At 44.5% G+C, this 21601-nt stretch overlaps 1 protein-coding gene and 1 long non-coding RNA gene across 7 annotated transcripts in view; one reads left to right on the forward strand and one right to left on the reverse strand.

The window, feature by feature from the left end:
* Positions 1–1423: 1423 nt before the first annotated feature.
* LOC129456455 (uncharacterized) lies at positions 1424–3324 on the reverse strand. Its single transcript, XR_008648779.1, has 3 exons — positions 3291–3324; positions 1855–1931; positions 1424–1641 (listed from the first exon to the last, which is right to left on the reverse strand). It is a non-coding gene; the product is annotated as an uncharacterized LOC129456455 (long non-coding RNA).
* A 1385-nt stretch (positions 3325–4709) lies between these two features.
* The window catches only part of LOC117374323 (BAH and coiled-coil domain-containing protein 1), a 66827-nt gene continuing 49935 nt past the window's right edge, over positions 4710–21601 (forward strand). For all 6 annotated transcript variants that reach the window (XM_033970402.2, XM_033970403.2, XM_033970404.2 and 3 more), the window contains exons 1-2: positions 4710–4941; positions 7139–7462. In XM_033970402.2, coding sequence (XP_033826293.1) covers positions 7291–7462 — 172 coding nt within the window. In that variant the 5' untranslated portion in view covers positions 4710–4941; positions 7139–7290. The remainder of the gene's footprint in view (positions 4942–7138; positions 7463–21601) is intronic.

The following is a 21601-nucleotide window of genomic DNA, read 5'->3' on the forward strand; positions in this document are numbered from 1 at the left end:
AAGGATCCATTTTGCCATGCGCGTCCTTTTGTGCGGCACTATTTGTTTAGGAAAATAGAAATCAACACGCAAACAGCTCCAAAAGACGTCACAAAACTCATTGTAGAAGATACTACATTTTTTGTCCGGGAATTTTCAAGCATGTGTTGCTCTTTGAACTATAGCTGCATTTTATTTTCCTGAAAAGTACAATGATCAAGTATGGTTAGCTTTTTTATCTTTTGACAGGTGTTGCTGGCTTGTCAGGTAGCTAGTGAGAGAGATAACTGCAGCATATTTGAAGACCCATAAAAAAGCCCTCGTATCTTTGCAAGTCGTATCAGTCGCCATGTTGAAATACAGCTCATCACTTTTATGTTGCGAGCACAATCGGACATTGGGATGTGAAATTAATAAGAGTGAGGTGCCATCTGTTATAAGGGGCAGTGGCAGAGATGGAAACTGGTTGAAGCCTTGTAGGGGACATCTTTAATTGGAAACTTAATTTGAAAGGCATATACATGTCATATAAACTGATTTGATGCCATGACGACTAAACTGGATTTATTGCAGCGACAGCAAAGAGAAGAGAGTGAAGAGGAAAGTGGAGCACCGATTATACAGCACTGTGTGAAAACCTATAAGAAACTGATCTTAATGTATCTCTATTGATTGAGTCCCACTCCCTATTGATTATGCAGCAGGTGTTAGAAGTCTCAGCGTGTCTCAAGTTTAAGCTACGTCTATACATGAATGTTATAATATAGGCTGCTGTGCTAATGTGCTAGCCTTTTGTAGCCACATAGGGATGCATGATATTATTCATTCTTTATCTAGACATTTCAGTGTATTTTTCCAGTTGCTGATCTTTTTTTGTATGTTTTATATTTTCCTTCCATTTTCCTGCTGTTCTTGAACTGTGTGGTGCAATACTGGAATTTCCCCACTGTGGGACTAATAAAGGCATATCTTATCTTATCTTATCTTATATTGATATTGTTCCATGTCTTTCCTCCATTTATCAAGGGTTGGGACAGGTACAAAAAGTGACATGTCTTTAAAAAACTGTATTACCAAAAAATGAGAGATGTGCCTGTCTATTTCACTTATTTCTAAAGTTGACTGATTTACCTGAAAGATCTGAAAATTTACATTTCCATGACACCAACAAAAAACAAACCGGTAGGCACAATAAAATTTGTAGTCACATCTGTATTCAAAGTGTGAGCATATTTTTACATTGCAAACAGGATACGGAAAGAAACTACCAAACAGAACAGTCCTGTTGCTTTAACCAGGACAAATCCTGTAGTAAGAGATGCACTCTTACTAATTTAAGAAGATTAAACACTAAAACAGAAACTTTAAATTGCTTCCATCTAATAATTGTATTTTTATAGATATATATTTTTGAAAGCTCAAAAGATGCACTGCGGTCTCTGTGTGTTTAGCCCCAATCTGATCTCTAACATGACTACCCAGTTTCACCATGTGATGCTTATGCAATGCTTCTCCAACCTGCAGCTGGGATACGAATCAATCACTCCACAAACCCCCCTTTCTTCTCCCAGACAAGAGCTTTCTCTGACAACAGCCATCTTGGGTCACATGACCACGGCAGCAACATGCAAATGCCCCTCCAGTGTCCTCAGCACACCACTTCTGCAGATGAAAAATAAATAAAGAATAAAAACATGGATGACGGTTGAGTAATATTGTTGAGAAAGGAGATGCCCCATATATTTCCATCAGATGTTGTTGATAATGGAGATTTTGTAAGTATGGCTTCAATGAGAGAACAGTATACAATAATAATTTGTGAATACATAATTATACTTAAACCAGACAATGTGTAAGACATCTTGAAAACAAAACATTTCCCTTATTTTGTGTTCTCTTCTTTTTGTGTGTTTTGTGTTGCTCGTCGTGCAGAGTTAGACTGTGGTGGAACCCTGCAAAAACAAACACAATTTTAAAAAGTGGTTCAAAAAATCTTTATTGTTGGATTTTCAGTGTACATTAATGTATTCTGTTTGATTCACAGTACAATCTAAAAATAACAAGTGCATCAGAGGTGATATTATCTGTGCCAATGTCAGTGCCATCTGCATCAGAGTGCTCTATTTGTGCCATATGCTAACACATGTCCGCCTGGCAACTACCTACTATGATAAACCATTTTCCAAATATTCAAAATAAATCGCACAAAAAAATGAAATAAATAAAAACATAATAATAATAATAATAATAATAATAATAATAATAAAAACAAAACACCATAAGAATAAAAGATACGTAATATTTTAAAATTCAGTATACATTACATATTTCTAAAAGGTTAAAATTAGCATTATGGTTTAGATGCTATGACTTTCCAATTATAAGCATATCTGAATATTGTAATTGTTCAAGTAGAAGCAGAAAGCAGTGTTTTGCTCCAGGCTCTTTTTGTCCATGGGTGGGAGGCACACACTGTCAATCATCGCCGCTTCATTGACCAAGGACAATTGTTGTCGTAAAAATGCTCCTTTCCTAAAGAAATCACTAACTGCACATTATTACTGTTGTGTGTGTGGTACCACTTACAACCTCTTTTGACTATCAACCAATTTTGTTCACTTCCTTTCATGGTGGACACACAATTTTGTATGGGTATGGGTAAAAGTAGATCATACTGAACTCCTTAACAAGTCCCATATATATATATATATATATATATATATATATATATATATATATATATATATATATATATATATATATATATATATATATATATATATATATATATGGCTTTATATTTTTATAGGCCTTTATACACTATTTAATATCAGAGAATGGCAATTTGGGTCCCATATCAGTCCACAAAGATTAAATGTGAAAGTGTGCAATTGGCAGTAAAAATGACAATTTAATTATAGAATATTTTATTTAAAAAAACAACAACAACAAAAAAAACAAAACAAAAAAACAATGTTCACGTCCTAATAAAATACAAGATACAGCTCCAAGATACAAAAATGAGAGCACGTCTTTAACACAAAACCTTCAGCAGGCCTGGCTCCAAACACAACACACTCCATAAAAAACCTGCACGTTTCATTCATTGTGGCCCAGATGCTGTTCTTTAGTTACACTGACGCCTTCACTTCCTTTAGAACAATCTAAATGTCATTTGAATAGCCGTAGATCCACTATAAAAATTCGGACTTATTTCAAAATATGTCCGCCTAAAAACAAGAGCGTATGCTTTAGTTCTCCAACACCACGGCCTTTTCGGCGTTTACCCTGAAAACCAGGGCAACACAAACCTGGAGCAGACAGAAATGGTGATCCTCCAGTGTTTCTCCGTGATAACAGCCAACGCGGCTTCAGCTATCCTCCAAACGGCGCTCAAACAGATTTCCACTTCCCTTTCCTGGCGCTGGTTACACGAGGATCGTTTTGAATGTATTCTTAACTTTTTTGTAACAATTACGCATCGCCGGTTCAAATGTATCCAAAACTAACCTCCATTATTCTAAATATCCAACATATAATTTCCCCCCCAAAGCACCATTCCCTTTGATTCACGCTTGACTCATATGGCTCCAGGGCCAATAGGGGTCCGCCTATGGGATGCCTTGAAACCGCCTCGTCTTATCCCCTTTCATCATCTTTGAGGGGACGCCTTGAAACCGCAGGGCCAGTTATTGCCTTTTTCTCAGACAGCCCAATGCGGACTGGCCAACAGCCAATCGGAGCCTTGTTTACACTCTGTGACTGACAATGCTCTGGCGCCAAGCCAGCCAATAAAATCCCTCCATACTGGGGGATCCATTTGTAAACGTTTAGCAAACTGTAATAACCACAGTAATAATCCATAAATCCAGGCAAAAAGACCTAACACACAAAAATAAGTAGTATGATACAATATTAAATACAGTATTGTATCCTACTATTGAAGACTGCATGACATGAACATCAGCAAGATTTTAGTATTTAAAAAGCTTATCTATAGGCCTAATTTGCACATTATGATCTTGCCCAGATTGTTGGCAAAATACTCTAATGGAGGCTATTATTATGAATAACATTTCTTGAACTGCCCTGACAAAAACATTCAAATGGAACTTTGACACAGAACAGAGTTCACTGAAATAATCATAGCCTACTTTACTGCTATCCAAAATATTACACAAATGTTTGTTTTGATTACAATCATTAATTTGATTCATAGTTATGTATAGGTCCTATAATGTCTTTATAAACAAGATTGGCTATATTTGGGGCTATATTGTTTTCCAAAAAGAAAAATATTCGAAGTGTTTGGTGCTTCCATTACTGCTGTGTAGCCCCACAGTCTTCTGCAGTGTTATGAATATTCTTACAGCCCACATATCACATTTTCAGAATGGGTTAAAATCGAGTCAAACACTAAGAAGCAAATGTATATCATTCCACAGACTAAATCAGACATATCCCACTGTTTGGTGATATTTAACTTGTGCATAGTGAATGCCAACTGGTCAATCCTTCCTTTTAATGCCAGTGCTTTAAATGTGGCGCTCTCTCCAGTGTTTGGTGTCGTCGGTCCGCACAGGGTCGGCTTGTGAAGTCATCCAATCAGAGTGCTGTTTCCTCTCCGAGCGGGCGGTACAAACTCATTACCATGCCGCATTCCGACCAATGAAGAGGCGTGTTTACTCTAGCTGGGACTCGAGGCACGCAGTTGCACAGGGAGAGAAACCGCTGCCTTGAGATCCGAGCCGCGATCCAGCCAGGCCGGAAGCCCCAGTCCCACTGCTTCCATAGACTGAACCAGCAGGCTACTACACAGCCTCACATGGACAAACTGTAGGATTTCACCTGCCACATGTTTTATTCCATATTTTGAATTTTAATGGGCTTTGCACCTTACACTTTCTCTCCCAGTGATTTGTGATTTTATTATTTATTGTTATGCAAGGATTAAACATACCAGTAAGTACATTTTATATATTATATTGTTTAAAATCAGAAATTACATTTAAATGTATTTAGTATTTGTAGTCTGTCTGGTCTGGTAAGGTGTAGTATTTTGTTGAATAAATGGTAAGGCTTGGTCTGTGCGGTTTCCTTTTATTTCTTTTTTTCATTTTATATTAAAAAATGTATTATTAAAATGTATTATTATTATATCTTTTAATATTATTATTGTTATTTTTATTATTAAAAGTAGTAATAGTAGCATTAGTATTATATTTTTTATCGTTTTGAACAAATTGGTGAATTGTTTATGGATAGCATTGGATACGGGCTCGCCAAAAACCTTAAAGCATTGGTTTTGTGTTTTATATTATTTATCCTTTTTCAGATTCTCTATGTTTTAAATACTCTTGGCGTGTACGCTCTGTTTAGTTGCTAACAAATAATCCAAAATAGACCGCGTTCGTAGTTTTACGCCCAGGCTGCTCCAGCAGGAGATCAGCGGTGGCCATCTTTATCCGCGGCCGCTCCGAGGTCCCTCTCCCTCGGCTACTTCGACCACTAAGGTCCGCCTGTTTCGCAGCACAAGCCGAATCTCACCGTGTCGCTAAAAACATAAGGTACCATCGATCAGATCGTTTTGCTAGCGATAAAGGTAGACTCGAAGGATTGCTTTGGAAACAGCATTCATTTTAATTTAGCCTACTTTTTTACTTTTAGATACGTGCGTATTCTCTCTTGTGTAAGCAGCATGGGGATAATGCCGTAATTGTCCACAATTTGAGGAAGCTTTTGCAGCCCAAAACTCTACCATTTCAAGTGTCGAAAGATAAAAAATGCCGAGTGGACATAAAGTGAGAGAATTTATCAGCATGTCGAGGCAAGGTAATGGCTGACTGCCGAACACTTTCTCAGCATGGAGACAAAGGCAGTGCTCCTGATGGGCGCCCATTCACCTTGGATCTCTACCGCATCGCTCACGAGCCTTCTCGAGAATTAAGATGCGTGCTTGTTTTCACCACGTCTTTATTTATTTTTTATTCTTTTCCCTATTACGCGTTTATCCACGAAGCACCAGTGGACTAGGTAGGGACCTCTACGGAAGGGTGTATTGTTGATGCAGCCCTTGGTTTGGCTGCATAGGGAGATAATAGTACTGGGATGAAAGAGGCTAGAATATGTCTGTTCTATTGGCTGCAAAGAGCAAAACGGTGTTTTTTTACACTCTCAAATAATTCTAGTTTTCGAATATAATTTAGACTAAATGATATTTATTCATTTGGAAGACAATGGCCATAAGAAAGGTTTATTTATAATGATCAAACGCCAGGCCTTAAAGGGGAAAATTACTTTATCCACTAACCAGTGTTATTTTCCTTTTAGGACAGTTTGTGAAAATAGTATTTTCTGTAACGACCATTCTATTGTATGTGCTGTAAAATGTATTACTTTTTAAATTACCTGACAGGTCAAGACAAATAAAGAGTGCAGTTATTCTATGCGCGCACGCGCATGTGTGTGCACTGCCATACACACAAATGTGGGAGAGGGTCCATCTCCCTCAGCGTTTGATGCATTTTGGTTGCAGACTCCCTAAATGCTGTGGTGATTTCTAGCCAATTGGGTGTTTTTTGATTGTTTACCAATCATGTCACTGTTGCATGTGTATTTATAGGCTTTTGCAGTAGCTATGGATACGCTCGAAATTTGGTGATGGCTTTTATAGTTGCGCATTTAAAATAGTGTAAGGTGTAATGAGAAGTGAGAGATGACAGGAGTTCAAAAAGACAATAGGACACACGGTTAAGGTACATATTAGACGGTCATTATGATGTTGTAACATGTATATACGCTTTAAAAATACCCACATATCATAAATAATCGTATATTGCGTAAAGCCAGCCTTTCTATGGTGGCCTGAGACTTAAAATAGTGATGTCGATTTGCGTATGTCTGAGGAGCATCTCGCCTATATGATGCATATAGGCCCATGCCCGATCAATAACGTGAGTACGGAGATGTCTCGCTGACCAGTTGCAAAGTCTGTGCAATCACTTATTTAGCACAATTAGTATAGGTCTCAATGTTGCTCTGAGCCAGCCCTCATAGCACGTAGACCTTTAAGATTATGGTGTGTTTTATGTCGTGGTAGCAATATGAGATTACGATAGGAATATTAATGTCTTGCCTAATTGTATTTTCTCTTTGACAGAAAAGATGATCGGGGGTTGCGTATGTGGCTGGAGAAGCCTGCGATCGACTGAATGCAACACATAAACGTAAGAGGAAGGATTCTTATATGGGTTACATTTGATTTTCCTGAGCTGCCCTATCCGGATTTCGGATTACTCTGTCCTCTTCGGAATGGAAGGACGGGATTTTGCGGCTCAGGCACACCTTCTGTCAGAACGGGGCGCCCTGGTGCATCGAGCCGCCTCTCGGATCGCTCCCTCCGGACACGGCTCCGTGCAGCACGCCGGTCACTTCCCGCCGGGGAAATACTATCCCTCGCACATACCAATGGCTCCCCACTCAGGTCAGTCCAACACTTACGTCCCTTTGTCACACCACGAGCACTGAGGCAGCTGTAGGCTGTGTGATTCGCCTGTAATAAGCGTGCGTAAAGATGGTGCATAGAGGCAATGCGTGTATTCTCCCAACTGCAGAACGTGATGTTGAAAGCAAGATGTTGTCACGGGGGCTTTGTTTAATATAAAAGGTTGACAGAGTTGACAGAGTGGCACTCTTCAAATATCGGCTAATAAATCATGGGAAATTAGATTTACCTAAGACCTTGAAGCTAGAGTTTTGATTCAGCCAAATCAACATTTACTGCTTAAATATATCAAAAGTAATAAAGGCTTCCTGGTTAAACAAATAATGCCTCACAAGTTAAGTAAATGCCATGGTATCATGGTGCTTTAGGTTTCCTGAACTGGTTAAGCAGAGCTAACTTTAAAATGGGAGTTTTTCATTTCACTTAGGTTTATGACTGTCACATGCAACCCAAGGACCATAATCTGGGGCCACCACCCCACAGGTAAAACCTGTGTGGGTTATGAGAGCTATAGGGAAAATATGAAAGTAATGTCCATTTGAGCAGGCGGGATTCTCATGTGTGTGTGGCAGGCAGCACTGTTATATTAGTTTCATACATAATAACTGAAGTTAACTGAACATTTTGTGTGAAAAGGTGTTTATTGTTTGTCACAATTGTTATTTGTTTATGTATTATTTACATTATATAGCCTACCTGTGTCGTAACGGTGCGGATAGGACCAAAGGATGCAGACCAGAGCAGTTTTAACAGTGTTTATTTACAGCGGTGAAAATGCAGTCTTTAAACAGGTCACAAGAGCAGGTACAGGAACCGGGGAGCGGGAGACGGGTCAGGCGGGTGCGGTGCAGGTAGAGGCGGGCAGGACAGGACCAGGACGGGGATAGAAGCAGGTGCGGTACCAGGGCGGGCGGAGCAGACGAAGACCAGAGCGGGGAGCGGGCGACAAACCAGAGACCAGGACCGGACAGGAGACGAGACGAGCAGGAGACGAGACGAGCAGGAGACGAGACGAGCAGGAGACGAGACGAGCCGGAGACGAGACGAGCAGGAGGCGATACCGGGACTGGAACGTGACGGCAGGAGCTGGGCGAGTGGAGGCAGGAATGTTTTACACGCGGACGGTCTGGCACCGAGTGTAGACTGCCAAGCCTTCTTGTACTCAGCAGCAGGTGGTGGTGATTAGGCTGATGCACCCCAGGTGTGCACGGGAGGAGTCAGGCACTCCACCCAGCTCCAGACACACAGGTAGGGGAGGGGGAGAGAGCACGGGAGGACAGGGAAACTGACATCATGACAGTACCCCCCCCCTAAGGTCCACCTCCTGGTGGACCCCCAGGCTTGTCAGGATGAGCGCGGTGAAAGTCTCTCACCATGTCGGGATCCAGAATGCGTGCCCTGGGCACCCAGGATCGCTCCTCCGGACCGTAACCCTCCCAATCGACGAGGTACTGGAGGCCCCTACCACGGCGACGAACGTCAATCAGGCGGCGGACGGTGAACGCCGGGTGGCCGTCAATGACTCGGGCGGGCGGTGGGGGATCGGCCGGAGGGCACAGGTCGCTGGTCCGGACTGGTTTAACCTGGGAGACGTGAAAGGTCGGATGAATCCGGAGAGACGGGGGTAACTGGAGGCGCACCGCCGATGGATTTATGATCCTCATGATCTTAAACGGTCCCAGGAATCGGGGGGACAGCTTACGGGAGTCCGTCTTCAGCGGGACCGTTTTGGCGGAGAGCCAAACCATCTGGCCAGGTTGGTATACGGGCGCCGGGACACGGTGGCGATCGGCCGTCGCCTTAGTGCGCGCTCCAGCCCGAAGAAGGGCCGCCCTGGCCTTCTTCCAGATCCGGCGACAGCGCTGGAGATGGCGCTGAACAGACGGGACGGCGAGGTCCCTCTCCTCCGTGGGAAAGAGAGGGGGTTGATATCCCAGCGATGCCTCGAAGGGGGACATACCAGTGGCGGAACTCACGAGGGAGTTGTGAGCGTACTCTATCCAGGGCAGGTGAGTACTCCAGGTCGCGGGGTTGGCGGAGGCTGTGCACCGTAGGGCCGACTCCAGGTCTTGGTTGGCCCGCTCCGTCTGCCCATTAGATTGTGGATGGAACCCGGACGTGAGGCTAACCGTGGCCCCCAAACTGTCGCAGAAAGACCGCCATACCTGAGAGGTGAATTGGGTCCCTCTGTCGGACACGATGTCCACCGGGATGCCGTGGAGTCGGAAGACATGACTGGTCAGCTGGTCGGCAGTTTCTTTGGCTGTGGGGAGCTTAGGCAGGGCAACGAAATGGGCGGCCTTGGAGAAGCGGTCCACAATGGTGAGAACCACCGTGTTCCCCTGGGAAGGGGGAAGGCCCGTCACGAAGTCCAAGGCGATGTGGGACCAAGGGCGACGAGGAACTGGGAGAGGATGCAAGAGACCAGAAGGGGGTGAGTGGGAGGCCTTGGCCCGAGCACATACCTGGCAGGCGGCGACATAAGCCCGGGTGTCTGTGTCCATCGTGGGCCACCAGAAGCGTCTCCTGAGGAGGGAGAGAGAGCGACCGGCACCAGGATGGCAGGCGAAACGGGAGGCATGGACCCACTGGAGCACCTGAGACCGGACAGAATCGGGAACAAACAGTTTATCTGGAGGGCCGTTACCTGGGTCGGGGTCGTTGGTCTGGGCCTCTCGGACGGTGTCCTCGATATCCCAATGGACCGCGGCCACCACACACGAGGAGGGAATAATTGTTTCTGCGGTGACCGGGCTATCCTCCAGGGCGAACTGGCGGGAGAGGGCATCGGGTTTGACGTTCCGAGATCCGGGGCGGTAGGTGAGGAGAAAGTTGAAGCGGCTGAAGAAGAGGGACCAACGAGCTTGACGGGGATTGAGGCGCCTGGCGGACTGGATGTACTCCAAGTTTTTATGGTCGGTCCAGACGATGAATGGTTGCTCCGCCCCTTCGAGCCAGTGGCGCCACTCCTCCAAGGCCAGCTTTACGGCAAGGAGCTCCCGATCCCCCACGTCATAATTGACCTCGGCCGAGGACAATCGCCGGGAAAAGAAGGCGCAGGGACAGAGGCGGTTGTGGGGGTCGAACCTCTGCGAAAGCACGGCCCCCACTCCCGAGTCGGAGGCGTCGACCTCCACGATGAATTGCCGTGAAGGGTCGGGCTGGTGCAGGATGGGAGCGGAGGTAAATAGTCTCTTAAGCTTCTCGAAGGCTGTCTGCGCCTCAGGAGACCAGGCAAACTGCAAAGCAGGAGAGGTGAGTTTAGTTAAGGGCGAGATAACCCTACTAAAATCCCGGATGAAACGTCTATAAAAATTGGCAAAGCCGATAAATCTCTGGAGCTGTCTCCGGCTGGTAGGAACGGGCCACTCAGTGACAGCCTGGATCTTTTCAGGGTCAGCTCTTACTTGGCCCCGCCCCACAATGAAGCCCAAAAAGCTGACCTCCTCTGCGTGAAACTCGCATTTCTCAGCTTTCACGAACAGTTTATTCTCGAGGAGGCGCTGGAGAACCTGGCGAACGTGCTGATGATGCTCCTGGGGGGACCGCGAGAAAATCAAGATGTCATCCAAGTAAACAAAGACGAATCGGTTAAGGAAATCACGGAGCACATCGTTGATGAGGGCTTGGAATACGGCAGGGGCGTTGGTGAGACCGAAGGGCATAACCAAGTATTCGAAATGTCCCAGGGGTGTCTTGAAGGCCGTCTTCCATTCGTCTCCCTCCCTGATGCGCACCAGGTGGTACGCATTCCGCAAATCCAACTTGGAGAAGATGGTCGCACCGTGGAGGGGCGTAAATGCCGAGTCCAGTAAGGGAAGCGGGTATTTATTCTTTACAGTTATATTGTTCAGACCCCGGTAATCAATGCAAGGCCGCAGGGATTTGTCCTTCTTAGCCACAAAGAAGAACCCCGCTCCCACGGGTGAAGTGGACGGGCGGATGATTCCGGCAGCCAGGGACCCACGGATATAGTCCTCCATTGACTCGCGTTCAGGTTTAGACAGGTTATATAGCCTGCTAGATGGTAGTGGGGCACCCGGCAGGAGGTCAATGGCGCAGTCATATGGGCGGTGGGGCGGTAAAGAGAGGGCCTTGCTCTTGCTAAAAACCTCCCCCAGGTCGTGATATTCAGCAGGCACCGAGGACAGATTGGGGGTGTCTGGGGACGGATCAGCGACAGGAACGGACCTCCCGGCCGGAGGGAGGGCGGACCGAAGGCACTTGGCGTGGCAATCGGGACTCCAGCCCGAAACTCCGCCCCTGGCCCAATCGAAAACAGGGTTGTGGGCGCGTAGCCAGGGGTAACCAAGGACCAGAGGAGAAGCGGAGGAGGACAGGACATGAAACTGACGGTTCTCTTGGTGGTTGCCGGACAGAATCACGGTGACAGGTTCTGTGATGTGAGTGATGTGCCCCAGAAAACGTCCATTGAGCCCCTGGGCATTTAAGGGGCGTTCGAGGGGCTCCAGGTAGACCCCGAGCTGCTCCGCGACTTGGGCATCAATAAAGTCCCTCTCAGCCCCGGAGTCGATAAGGGCGGAAACGCATAAGGTCTCTGTGCGAACGCACAGGGTGGCGCTGAGCCGCAGTCTATTAGAAGAGTCCAGGATGTGTTGCTCGCCCACCAGTACTCCCAGTGCTACTGGTGGGCCCCCCCTTTTGGCCGAACTGGGCAAGTGACCACATAATGTCCGCGCTCACCGCAGTAGAGGCAAGCCCCGGCCAGACGACGCCTCCGTTGACGCTCCTCGGCCGACACAAGGGTCCTGTCGAGTTGCATGGGCTCATCCGGCGGGGGCGGGGCAGCGCGTGGCTCCGGCGGGACCGGTGACCGGCGTCTCTCTCGGCGACGAGCCCGTAGGCGGTTGTCTATACGGTGAGTGAGGGAGATGAGGGTCCGCAGGTCGGGGGGTTCGTCCCGGGAAACCAATTCATCTTTCAAAGTCTCGTTCAGGCCCCGCACAAACACAGCCCGCAGCGCGCTGTCCGTCCAGTCCAGCTCCGCCGCATGTGTCCAGAATTCAATGGAATAATCCGCTACCGTCCTGGAGCCCTGGCTGAGAGTCAATAACCGGGAGGCAGCATTGTCCTGGTAGTGCGGGTGGTCAAACACCAGCTTAAACGTGGACACAAATTCATTAAAATCCAGGCTATCCACAGACGTCTTCATTAGGCGCGCCTCTGCCCACTGGAGAGCTCTGCCCCGGAGTAATCCACATATATATCGGATCTTGGTGGCCCCCGAGCTGAAACGAGAAGGGCATTGCTGAAACATGAACTCGCACTGGAACAGGAATCCGCGACAGAGGTGAGGTTGTCCAGCATACGGCTCCGGATCCGTGCCTCTCGGCTCCGGGAGGCGTGGCGGCGCTCCGGCTGCAGCAGGCGGGGTGACGAGGAGCGCGGCCACCTGGTGGTTAAGCTGTGCCACCTGCTGGGACAATGTCTGATTTAGCTCCAATAGAGTTCGAATGGATTGTTCATGCTGACCCAGCACCGCCTCGGGGTGAGAGTGCGTGAGGCGGCGCGTCTGGTCCGGATCTGAGCCTGCTTGGTCCATAGTGGCCAGACCGTTCTGTCGTAACGGTGCGGATAGGACCAAAGGATGCAGACCAGAGCAGTTTTAACAGTGTTTATTTACAGCGGTGAAAATGCAGTCTTTAAACAGGTCACAAGAGCAGGTACAGGAACCGGGGAGCGGGAGACGGGTCAGGCGGGTGCGGTGCAGGTAGAGGCGGGCAGGACAGGACCAGGACGGGGATAGAAGCAGGTGCGGTACCAGGGCGGGCGGAGCAGACGAAGACCAGAGCGGGGAGCGGGCGACAAACCAGAGACCAGGACCGGACAGGAGACGAGACGAGCAGGAGACGAGACGAGCAGGAGACGAGACGAGCAGGAGACGAGACGAGCCGGAGACGAGACGAGCAGGAGGCGATACCGGGACTGGAACGTGACGGCAGGAGCTGGGCGAGTGGAGGCAGGAATGTTTTACACGCGGACGGTCTGGCACCGAGTGTAGACTGCCAAGCCTTCTTGTACTCAGCAGCAGGTGGTGGTGATTAGGCTGATGCACCCCAGGTGTGCACGGGAGGAGTCAGGCACTCCACCCAGCTCCAGACACACAGGTAGGGGAGGGGGAGAGAGCACGGGAGGACAGGGAAACTGACATCATGACAACCTGGCTGCATGCATATGCTCATTGATGATCTTGTATAAACTTATTGGTTAATTATGGCACATGGACTATTTTGACATTTATTGTTTCTATTTTTGGAATTCAAAGCTAAAATGCATAGAATTTATATTTGCGATCCATAACGGTGCTGTTAAATAATAGCAGTAGTACAGCAAAATATCTATACTCTTTGTAGGAATATTGTCTTGGTGTTTTTCTACTACTTTTGTGTCCCCTATAAATGAAACAATGTAATGCTTTTTAACTGACTGTCATTATTTTATAGTTTGTATATTTGTTTTTTTACGTTCCATGCTGTACTCTGTGGTTATCAAAGACTTTCTTCAGTCTATTGTTTTTAAAAGAGCTCTGAAAGAATCGAAGAAAAAAAAAACTGTGCATACATGAAGTATAATTAGTCATTCAGCAGAATTCATGGGAACACTTCTCTATTCATCTGTGCGCTCTGCTCTTGACAGCTCTCACACACTCTCTCCTCACACACACGCTGAGGCTGCGTCTGCATGCTGGAACTCCTCTCATTTTGTTAGAGGTTGAGTGTAATGTTTTTGCAGAGAAATGGTGCCCTTCCAACAAAGATATAATGTTTCCTCTGTGTTACTGTGCCACATCAATGCAAAGACGACCCCTAAATGTCACCAATATTCACTGACAACAACAGGTGCATTATTATTATACTGAAACAATACACACCCTTTCTATAAAATATAAAATTATATTCTTACAATTCATATATTTACCATAATTAACAAACACATCTACATACGTTTGAAATCTTTGGAGCTTTGTTTTCATTTATTTGTTATTGCGCAGTGGCGACATACCAGCATTGATTTATTATTTTAATAATATTTGGAAATGTCAAGCACGCCATAATGCAAGGTGGATGAGCAATGAAGCGTAATTCACAATTATTCATGGCAATAAGACGGCAATTTGTAATGGTGCCATCTAAAGTAAATGTAAAATTTATAAAATGCACCTCATTGGTCAAATCTGTTAAATTTGACAGTTGCAATCTTATAAAAAATAAATAAAAACAGTATTTAGAAAACATGCATAGATATGAATGTGTTTGGTGAACTGGTGAGTTTCAATTGCCCATAGACAGTGAGAGGGACTGGTTGCGTTTTGATGTAAGACCTTCAAATTACTGGCCACTGGTTGTACCCACCAGTGACTTCTATGCAAACAAGCAGGAAAAATGTATATATTTTTCATAAATTGTGTATGTGTACTGTGTGGAGATAGTTCAGTCTTGCATATCAAAATTCTTGCATAATTTGTTCTCTGGATATAATTTCTGAGGCAGTGCTGTAATTGTACACAGTTTGGGACTTACACAAGATCTAATTTGACTATTGTGACATCTTGTGACAAAATTAAAATCTATGCATTTATTATGATAGGCCATTTCTTTGTATCAGGTGTCCTATGTGCTGGTGACAACTACTGCCAAGAGCGGTGGATCCCTTTAATTTATCTGCACTTTCTCCCGGGGGACTAACTTCCTCACTGGTTCACATGAATTCTTAACAAAGAAGCATGAATATTTCAGTGTTGATGTATAAATGCATTGCAGAGGCAGGTTTCTGATGTTCGCTCTGACTTTGCCGAGGTATTTATCGCAAATATTCTTCAATGTTACTGATGAAAAGAGTGATGGCTGTTGCAACATGTCTCCCTTGGCACTGTTAGTTTCTGGGTTGTGTTGAGATTTCCTATTTTGGTGCACTCTAGCAGGTTTGGTTGCCACCGGTGATCTCTACACTCTTGCTTCCACCTTCATGAACCATGCTACAGAGCACTAGAGATCCTGTCAGTGTGCATTTGCCACTGTCCATCTTCACCTACTACAAGCCAGTCGTTTGTAATGCATGTCAGGTGGTCGATTTATAGTTTGCACTTGCAGCGTTCTTGGGAATGTGACATTGGCCCAACTTCTCTTGGCGTGGGGTGGAGTCATGCCCACTTGTAAAAGAATGGTGTTTAATTCAGCCAATTCATTTACAAGGAGTTTTCAAATAGTAATTTTATCTGCTGCTGGCTTGGGACAGGATCTATGCTTGGCTGTGAGACTGGATCTCAGGATGTTGAATGGTGTCAAAAGCAGGGAGACATACTGGAGCTGTCTTTTACTGCTGCATTTTTGGCTAAGGGCTCATCTTTCAGACATATTGTTCTGATCTGTGCGTTAGGCTCTAAGGTGTGGCTGAGTGAGCACTGCAGGGGGTTTAGGGCTGATCTGTTTCTGATTCTATGTGTGTAATTTAACACATATTGCAAAATTATTGTTATTATCACCATTTGTTTTCAGATTTTATTATGGGATAGTGTAACACTGTCAGATGGGGACGGGGCCAGTATTTCGTTGTTTGGTATGAAAATTAATGAAAAAGAAAATATTTGTTCATTGATATCGGTCACGATTAGGGTAGTCGATCTGCAAAAAATGAATAGTGCAGATCACTATTTTATCTAAAATTAATGTACACTTAGTAATTGTATATTGTATTTAAAAGTTATTTGCTTCACACTTTGCTGTGTTTGTTTAAATCCACCTTTCTCCCACACAGAGCCGTATGGAGGTTGACCAATAGAGTGTGTGGGGAAAAGTGTGTGTTATCAGCAAAATATTACAGAGATAAGATCACATTTTGAATTTCACTGTCTTTCTGCCCAGCCCTAGTCATGATGTGATGCTTATTAGCTGATCTAACCACAAAAATGCATAGTTACAAAAGATGTTTTTTCCATCTGCTACTAAACACTGTAATTGTGTAGTTGTTGCGATACCATCAATATCGGACAATCTTAACAACATACATCTTACATAAATGTATTGAGCATATGTGTTAGTTACTCCCCCCTTTTCCCTCCCTGTGGAAAGCTATTGTCCTTTACTTCACTAAAGCAGTTTGAAACCCCACTGCACGGTCTTCCCTATCATCCTCTTTCATAAAGTCTCCATCACGTTTGTCCGGCACATTTTCTTCCTCTTGCAGGAAGAAGACCCGTGTGTCTGGAAGCAGTGGTCTTCCTGCCTCTTCAGTTCAGGCTCCCCTCCCTCGCCCTGGGCCATTGTTGCCAGGCCTCAGCTTTGTGTGTGTTTTACGGCTGCAGTTAAAGATAAAAAACAGTCCTTTCCAGTCTCTTTATTGTTTTCTAGCGAGGATGTCCCTGTCATTCCCCGGGTTTTTATGTCCTTTGCTGCCTCCCCTCTTCAAAGGTTAGCAGCACTGTCCGACTTCTCCCACTTTTTTTTTTTTCCAAAGGGGAATAAATAACTTTTTTTACACAGACTTTTATTGTACGTCTCATTGCTGAAATGTCCCGTGGGTATGTGGTTGCTGTGCACGGCTCTTCAAAGACAGACACAGGTGCTTGGTGGAGCTTGCTAAGGCCTGCTTACAACCAGGACCCTTAAAAGAATAAACATGGCTGAGTAGGTGAAGGTTGTTTGTGTGGCATGTTCTCTGCTCTGTGGCCTTGCTGGACAACAGTTTGTACAGCCATTTGTTTTTTTTATCTACTGTGTAATATTGTTGACCACATGACCACGAACAAAACTGGTGATGCGGTATAACAAGATGTAGTAATGTAGCAGCTTTTTTTTTTAGTTAAGAATGACTCTCTCTGGTATTTTTAAAAACTTAATCTAATTTTTAATGATCTTATATCTGACATCCCTGAATACTTTTGTCAACATTTTTCTGTATTTTATCTCAATTGCTAAATCATTCGTAAAGATACCAGAATGACATTTGTGCCCTTCCTCGATATAAACTTTTTTCAGTCCTACAATAAGAAGCGATTTGTCTCCCAGAGTTTCTGTGAATGTGCAGTGACAGAAGGTGGGTCTGAGGCCAACTTCTTTTTGGCACAGTGTAAAGCCCCTTGTCTTTCTCCTCCGCTGCAGAATGGAGCGTGCATGTTGTTGCTGTTGTTTGTGTGTTGTTGTGAGGTGCCACAGTTCAGTAGCAGTGTCAGTAGTCTCCCTGTACCGCCCTGTACCCCCCTGTACCTCCCCTAAACTGGAGGTGTTGTTTGGCATCATACACCTGACTGTAATAGCACCTTGCTCTGCACCGCTGCCATCTGTCACCTTCCGCTGACACTCGCACTAGAAACCAAAATCACCTGCAAGGGCACTAAGGGTCGTTTAGGGTACAACTCTGTAGATTTTTACTATTATTTCAACATGGCCGACCTTTTTACAACTTTGGAAAGTTTTATTCAAAAACACAGTTTGTAAAGGTTAGAGGATGGATTTGTGCTGTTCATATGTGTACTAGGGTTAAGGCTTGTCAATATCTTAGTCACATCATTATTGCACATTATTACATCACATGTTATTTTGTTTTTTTATATATTAAGTAGGTGTGCTTGAAAAACTCAACCACAATGTCCAGTTTGTTAAGAGGGTGTTAAGAACAAGCAAAGACATGAATAAACATAATAGAGTAGCCCCATTGTGAACCATAGCAACAAACCCAAATCTTTAGGTCCTTCAATAGTTTATATTAGTGAAAACCCTAAAAGAGAATATTACATGACTGATGAGTAAAAGTTCTTTCTATATGTTTACTTTTACCATATAAAATCTCCCTTCCAGGCCTGTGCTCACTTCTCCTGTGTTAGACAAAGAGTGTGGCTGGTGACTGCAGAAGCAGACACTTCAAACGGGCTGCCACCCACCACCCTCTGTAGGGAAGGGTGCCACTGAGCCATGGCCTCCAGCACGGGGCGTGCACCCAGGACACACACAAAGGGGACCCACGGGTGTGAACGACCGGCTGGGCTCTACCTACCAGTGTCACATTTCAGCAGATTGAATTTCAAAACCTTAACATCTATTTTTACTCTTAAGTGTTTTCACAGTTAAAGGTGCCCAACAAGCCAATAAAAGTCTGCACAAATACCTAAGGCAGAAAGGTGGATGTGGGTGGAGGTCTGCAGCCAGGCCCCTCGCAAAATTGCTCTTCTCAGTAGTTTCATTAGTTTATTCAAAAGGTTACTTAAGTATGTAACTGAGAATGATCTGATCTCTGACACCGGTACATTAAGACTGTCTGCTTCAAAACTCTACCCTCAGCTCCCAGGCTTTATCACGGCTGTTCTCCTCGGGGTGTCCCAGGCTCACCTCTGTGCATGGCTGAATCACATGTGACAGCTGCTCCACATTATTAATAACGGCTCAAGCAGAAAATCCAGATTACTTGTTTTTATAGTTTTATTATTGTAATCGGTCACTGAGGGAACAAAAAACTATTGTTGTGAGCAGACTCCTGGCTACTGACAACGCTGCATGTACAGTAGTGCATGGCTGTGTTTGGGTGGCAGGATGCGAGTGGGTTGGGCGGGGGCAAGGGGCAGCTGGGACTCCCTGTGGTTGGCTGTGAGAGCATGCGACAGGTGCACTGTTAACACTCACGTCTGCTTCTTCTTGTTCTAGTCATCTCTCCTAATACCAACACTTTAGAGTAACTTGGGGATTGCAGTTAAAAAGAAACATTTGTAGAAGTAATTTTGCTTAGGTGCAGTGAGATGGATAGTAAACCTGTAATAATTGTGTAAAATGTTAATATCGATAGGAGTTAAAATTATATTTACACATTTACAACTATTGTGGTTATTTTACATTTATTTTGAAATGGTCAACATCATACCATACCTAAATTATTAAGACTAAAAGGTTATCCCGGTGTTTTTTTTTAAGTCTACCTCTTCATACACTATGCATTATGCCCTACTTTTTTCAGTGTTACTGCGGATACTCTGAAATCACCCATTTAGCAGGCTGTCTGATGCCCTAGCGTAGACAGTCCGTGGTGGTTTGTGCTGGACGGACTGCAGATAAACTTAAATAATGGGCCAAGTCTATGTAAGTGTCAGTGGAACAGCAGGCGGCGGTGACACACTGTAACAAACAATGAAGTGCGCTCTTAAATATATGCAGAGATTTGCCATTAAATATACATGCAGTGTGCTTCTCAAGGATGTGTCAGTCGCTCTGTGAGAAAACAAAGATTAACATCACGAATTCCATTTTAATAAGTATCCAGGGACCATCCAGCCAGCTGCCGAGGCCCCAACTCCCAGGGACTTGTTGCATATTCTCATTCTCATTTTCTTCCACTTATGCAGCTTTAGTCCTGCACACACTTGACCCTTCCAATATTTGATAATATCTTGTTTAATTGCCTAGTGTTTGACTGGAAGATAGTTTGATTGTCATTTGTGTTATGTATGAAAAAAATGTATATATATTTTTAAAATGTATTTATCTGAAATACCTTATTTCTGTATGTAGTATAGATATTTTATTGATTTAGATATAATATTTTTTTTCTATCTGATTTTATTTACTGATGTATTTACACTGTCATGGTACAGACATTTCATTGTAATTCTAAACATGATTTTGTTTTCTCAATTAGCAAAATATAATTGAGAAAAGTTACTTAAATATAGCATTTTGAGATTCCTAAAATATTTGCTCATGGTCGTTGTTGATGTAATCCTTCATAGCCATTTCCATCTTTTTTGTATTTCTCATCATTTGCCCCTCCTGTGGTCGACCACTAGGTTACACTGCCTCCTCTCTCTGGCCCGGCATGCCCTCAGGATCTGGGGCAAATGACTGGCTCCACAGCAACAGATGTGTGTTTGTCTGCCAGCGCTGCATGCACTGGCTTCTTCTGCTCGCTATGCACGGTCACTGACCTCCCCTCTGGAGCAGGGGGGAGGGGCAGGGGCACACATGACAGGCAGCGAGGGACAGACAAACCGGAGAAGAGAGAGACTGACACAGAGAGTAGATGTGGAGTGTCACATGCTGTCATACATTTACTGGTGCTACTCACTGTACACACTCACACACAGACACACAAATCTCGTTTCCCAGGAGGCAGCGAGGCCAGTGGGACAGAGCGAGCGAGACTATTTCTGTTTACATCTAATTATAGTAACAGGACTATTTCTGCAGCACTGCTACTATTTTCTATATTCGTAAGTGAATGAGTGAGTGAGGGGAGAGGGAGCAGACTGAAAACAAAGCCCTGTCAGTATTTTCTCATAGTACGGTCTGATCTCATCCCTCTCTGCCACAGACTGCAGGCTCTGGTCTACACACTAAAGTACAGCGCATACACCGGGAGGAGGGGAGGATTGTAAGAGGGGAGCGTGTCTTGTATCATAAGCCCTCTCGTTCTCATATAACATGAATGTGCAAATTATGGGAAGCGAGCAAAGCCGAATAGCTGTGAATTTCCTAGGTATGTCTAACAGAAATACACCTACTTCTTACACTGATAAAATACTCAACTTTAGTCAGAACAAATGAATGACTATAACAAATGTTTTTCAAATGTTTCAGATTTGTAATACTAATTATTAGTTTCATTATGTTGACTAAATTAAGGGCATTATTGTTACTTAAATCTGACTTTCCACATCACTACAACAGAGAAAGGTTTTGTGAATAAGAATGGAAGAGCTTGACATTAATTCAACAGATTTTGTAGTAAATGCATATTATGATAATGGTAATTTGCAATATATTGTGTATGTCTGAGTAATCCCTCAATTGTCCAGGTCTGATCCATAGCAAGGTCTGATCCATCGCTGCTCATCTACGCCCAAGTCTTCGAAACGTCTTCACTCCTACAAGGTTTTATCCTGTTGACAGATTTAACCTTGCTTTTTGCTAATATATTGTGTTATATTTCTAGTGAAGAACACAGATAAAGTTTTACATGATCTTAGTGAGTTTTAATGAAGTGCTTGTTACCGTGCAGATAGAGGTGAAGCTGCCAGAGGAGATTTAACTGTAGGCTCACCTGAGGAGATAACTACATCAGGGTGAAAGTTCATGCAGGTGCCTATGGTCGAATGCACAGCTGAATGCAACGTGAGCC

This window comes from Periophthalmus magnuspinnatus, chromosome 8 (genome assembly GCF_009829125.3).
Source record: "Periophthalmus magnuspinnatus isolate fPerMag1 chromosome 8, fPerMag1.2.pri, whole genome shotgun sequence".
Taxonomy (NCBI): domain Eukaryota; kingdom Metazoa; phylum Chordata; class Actinopteri; order Gobiiformes; family Gobiidae; genus Periophthalmus; species Periophthalmus magnuspinnatus.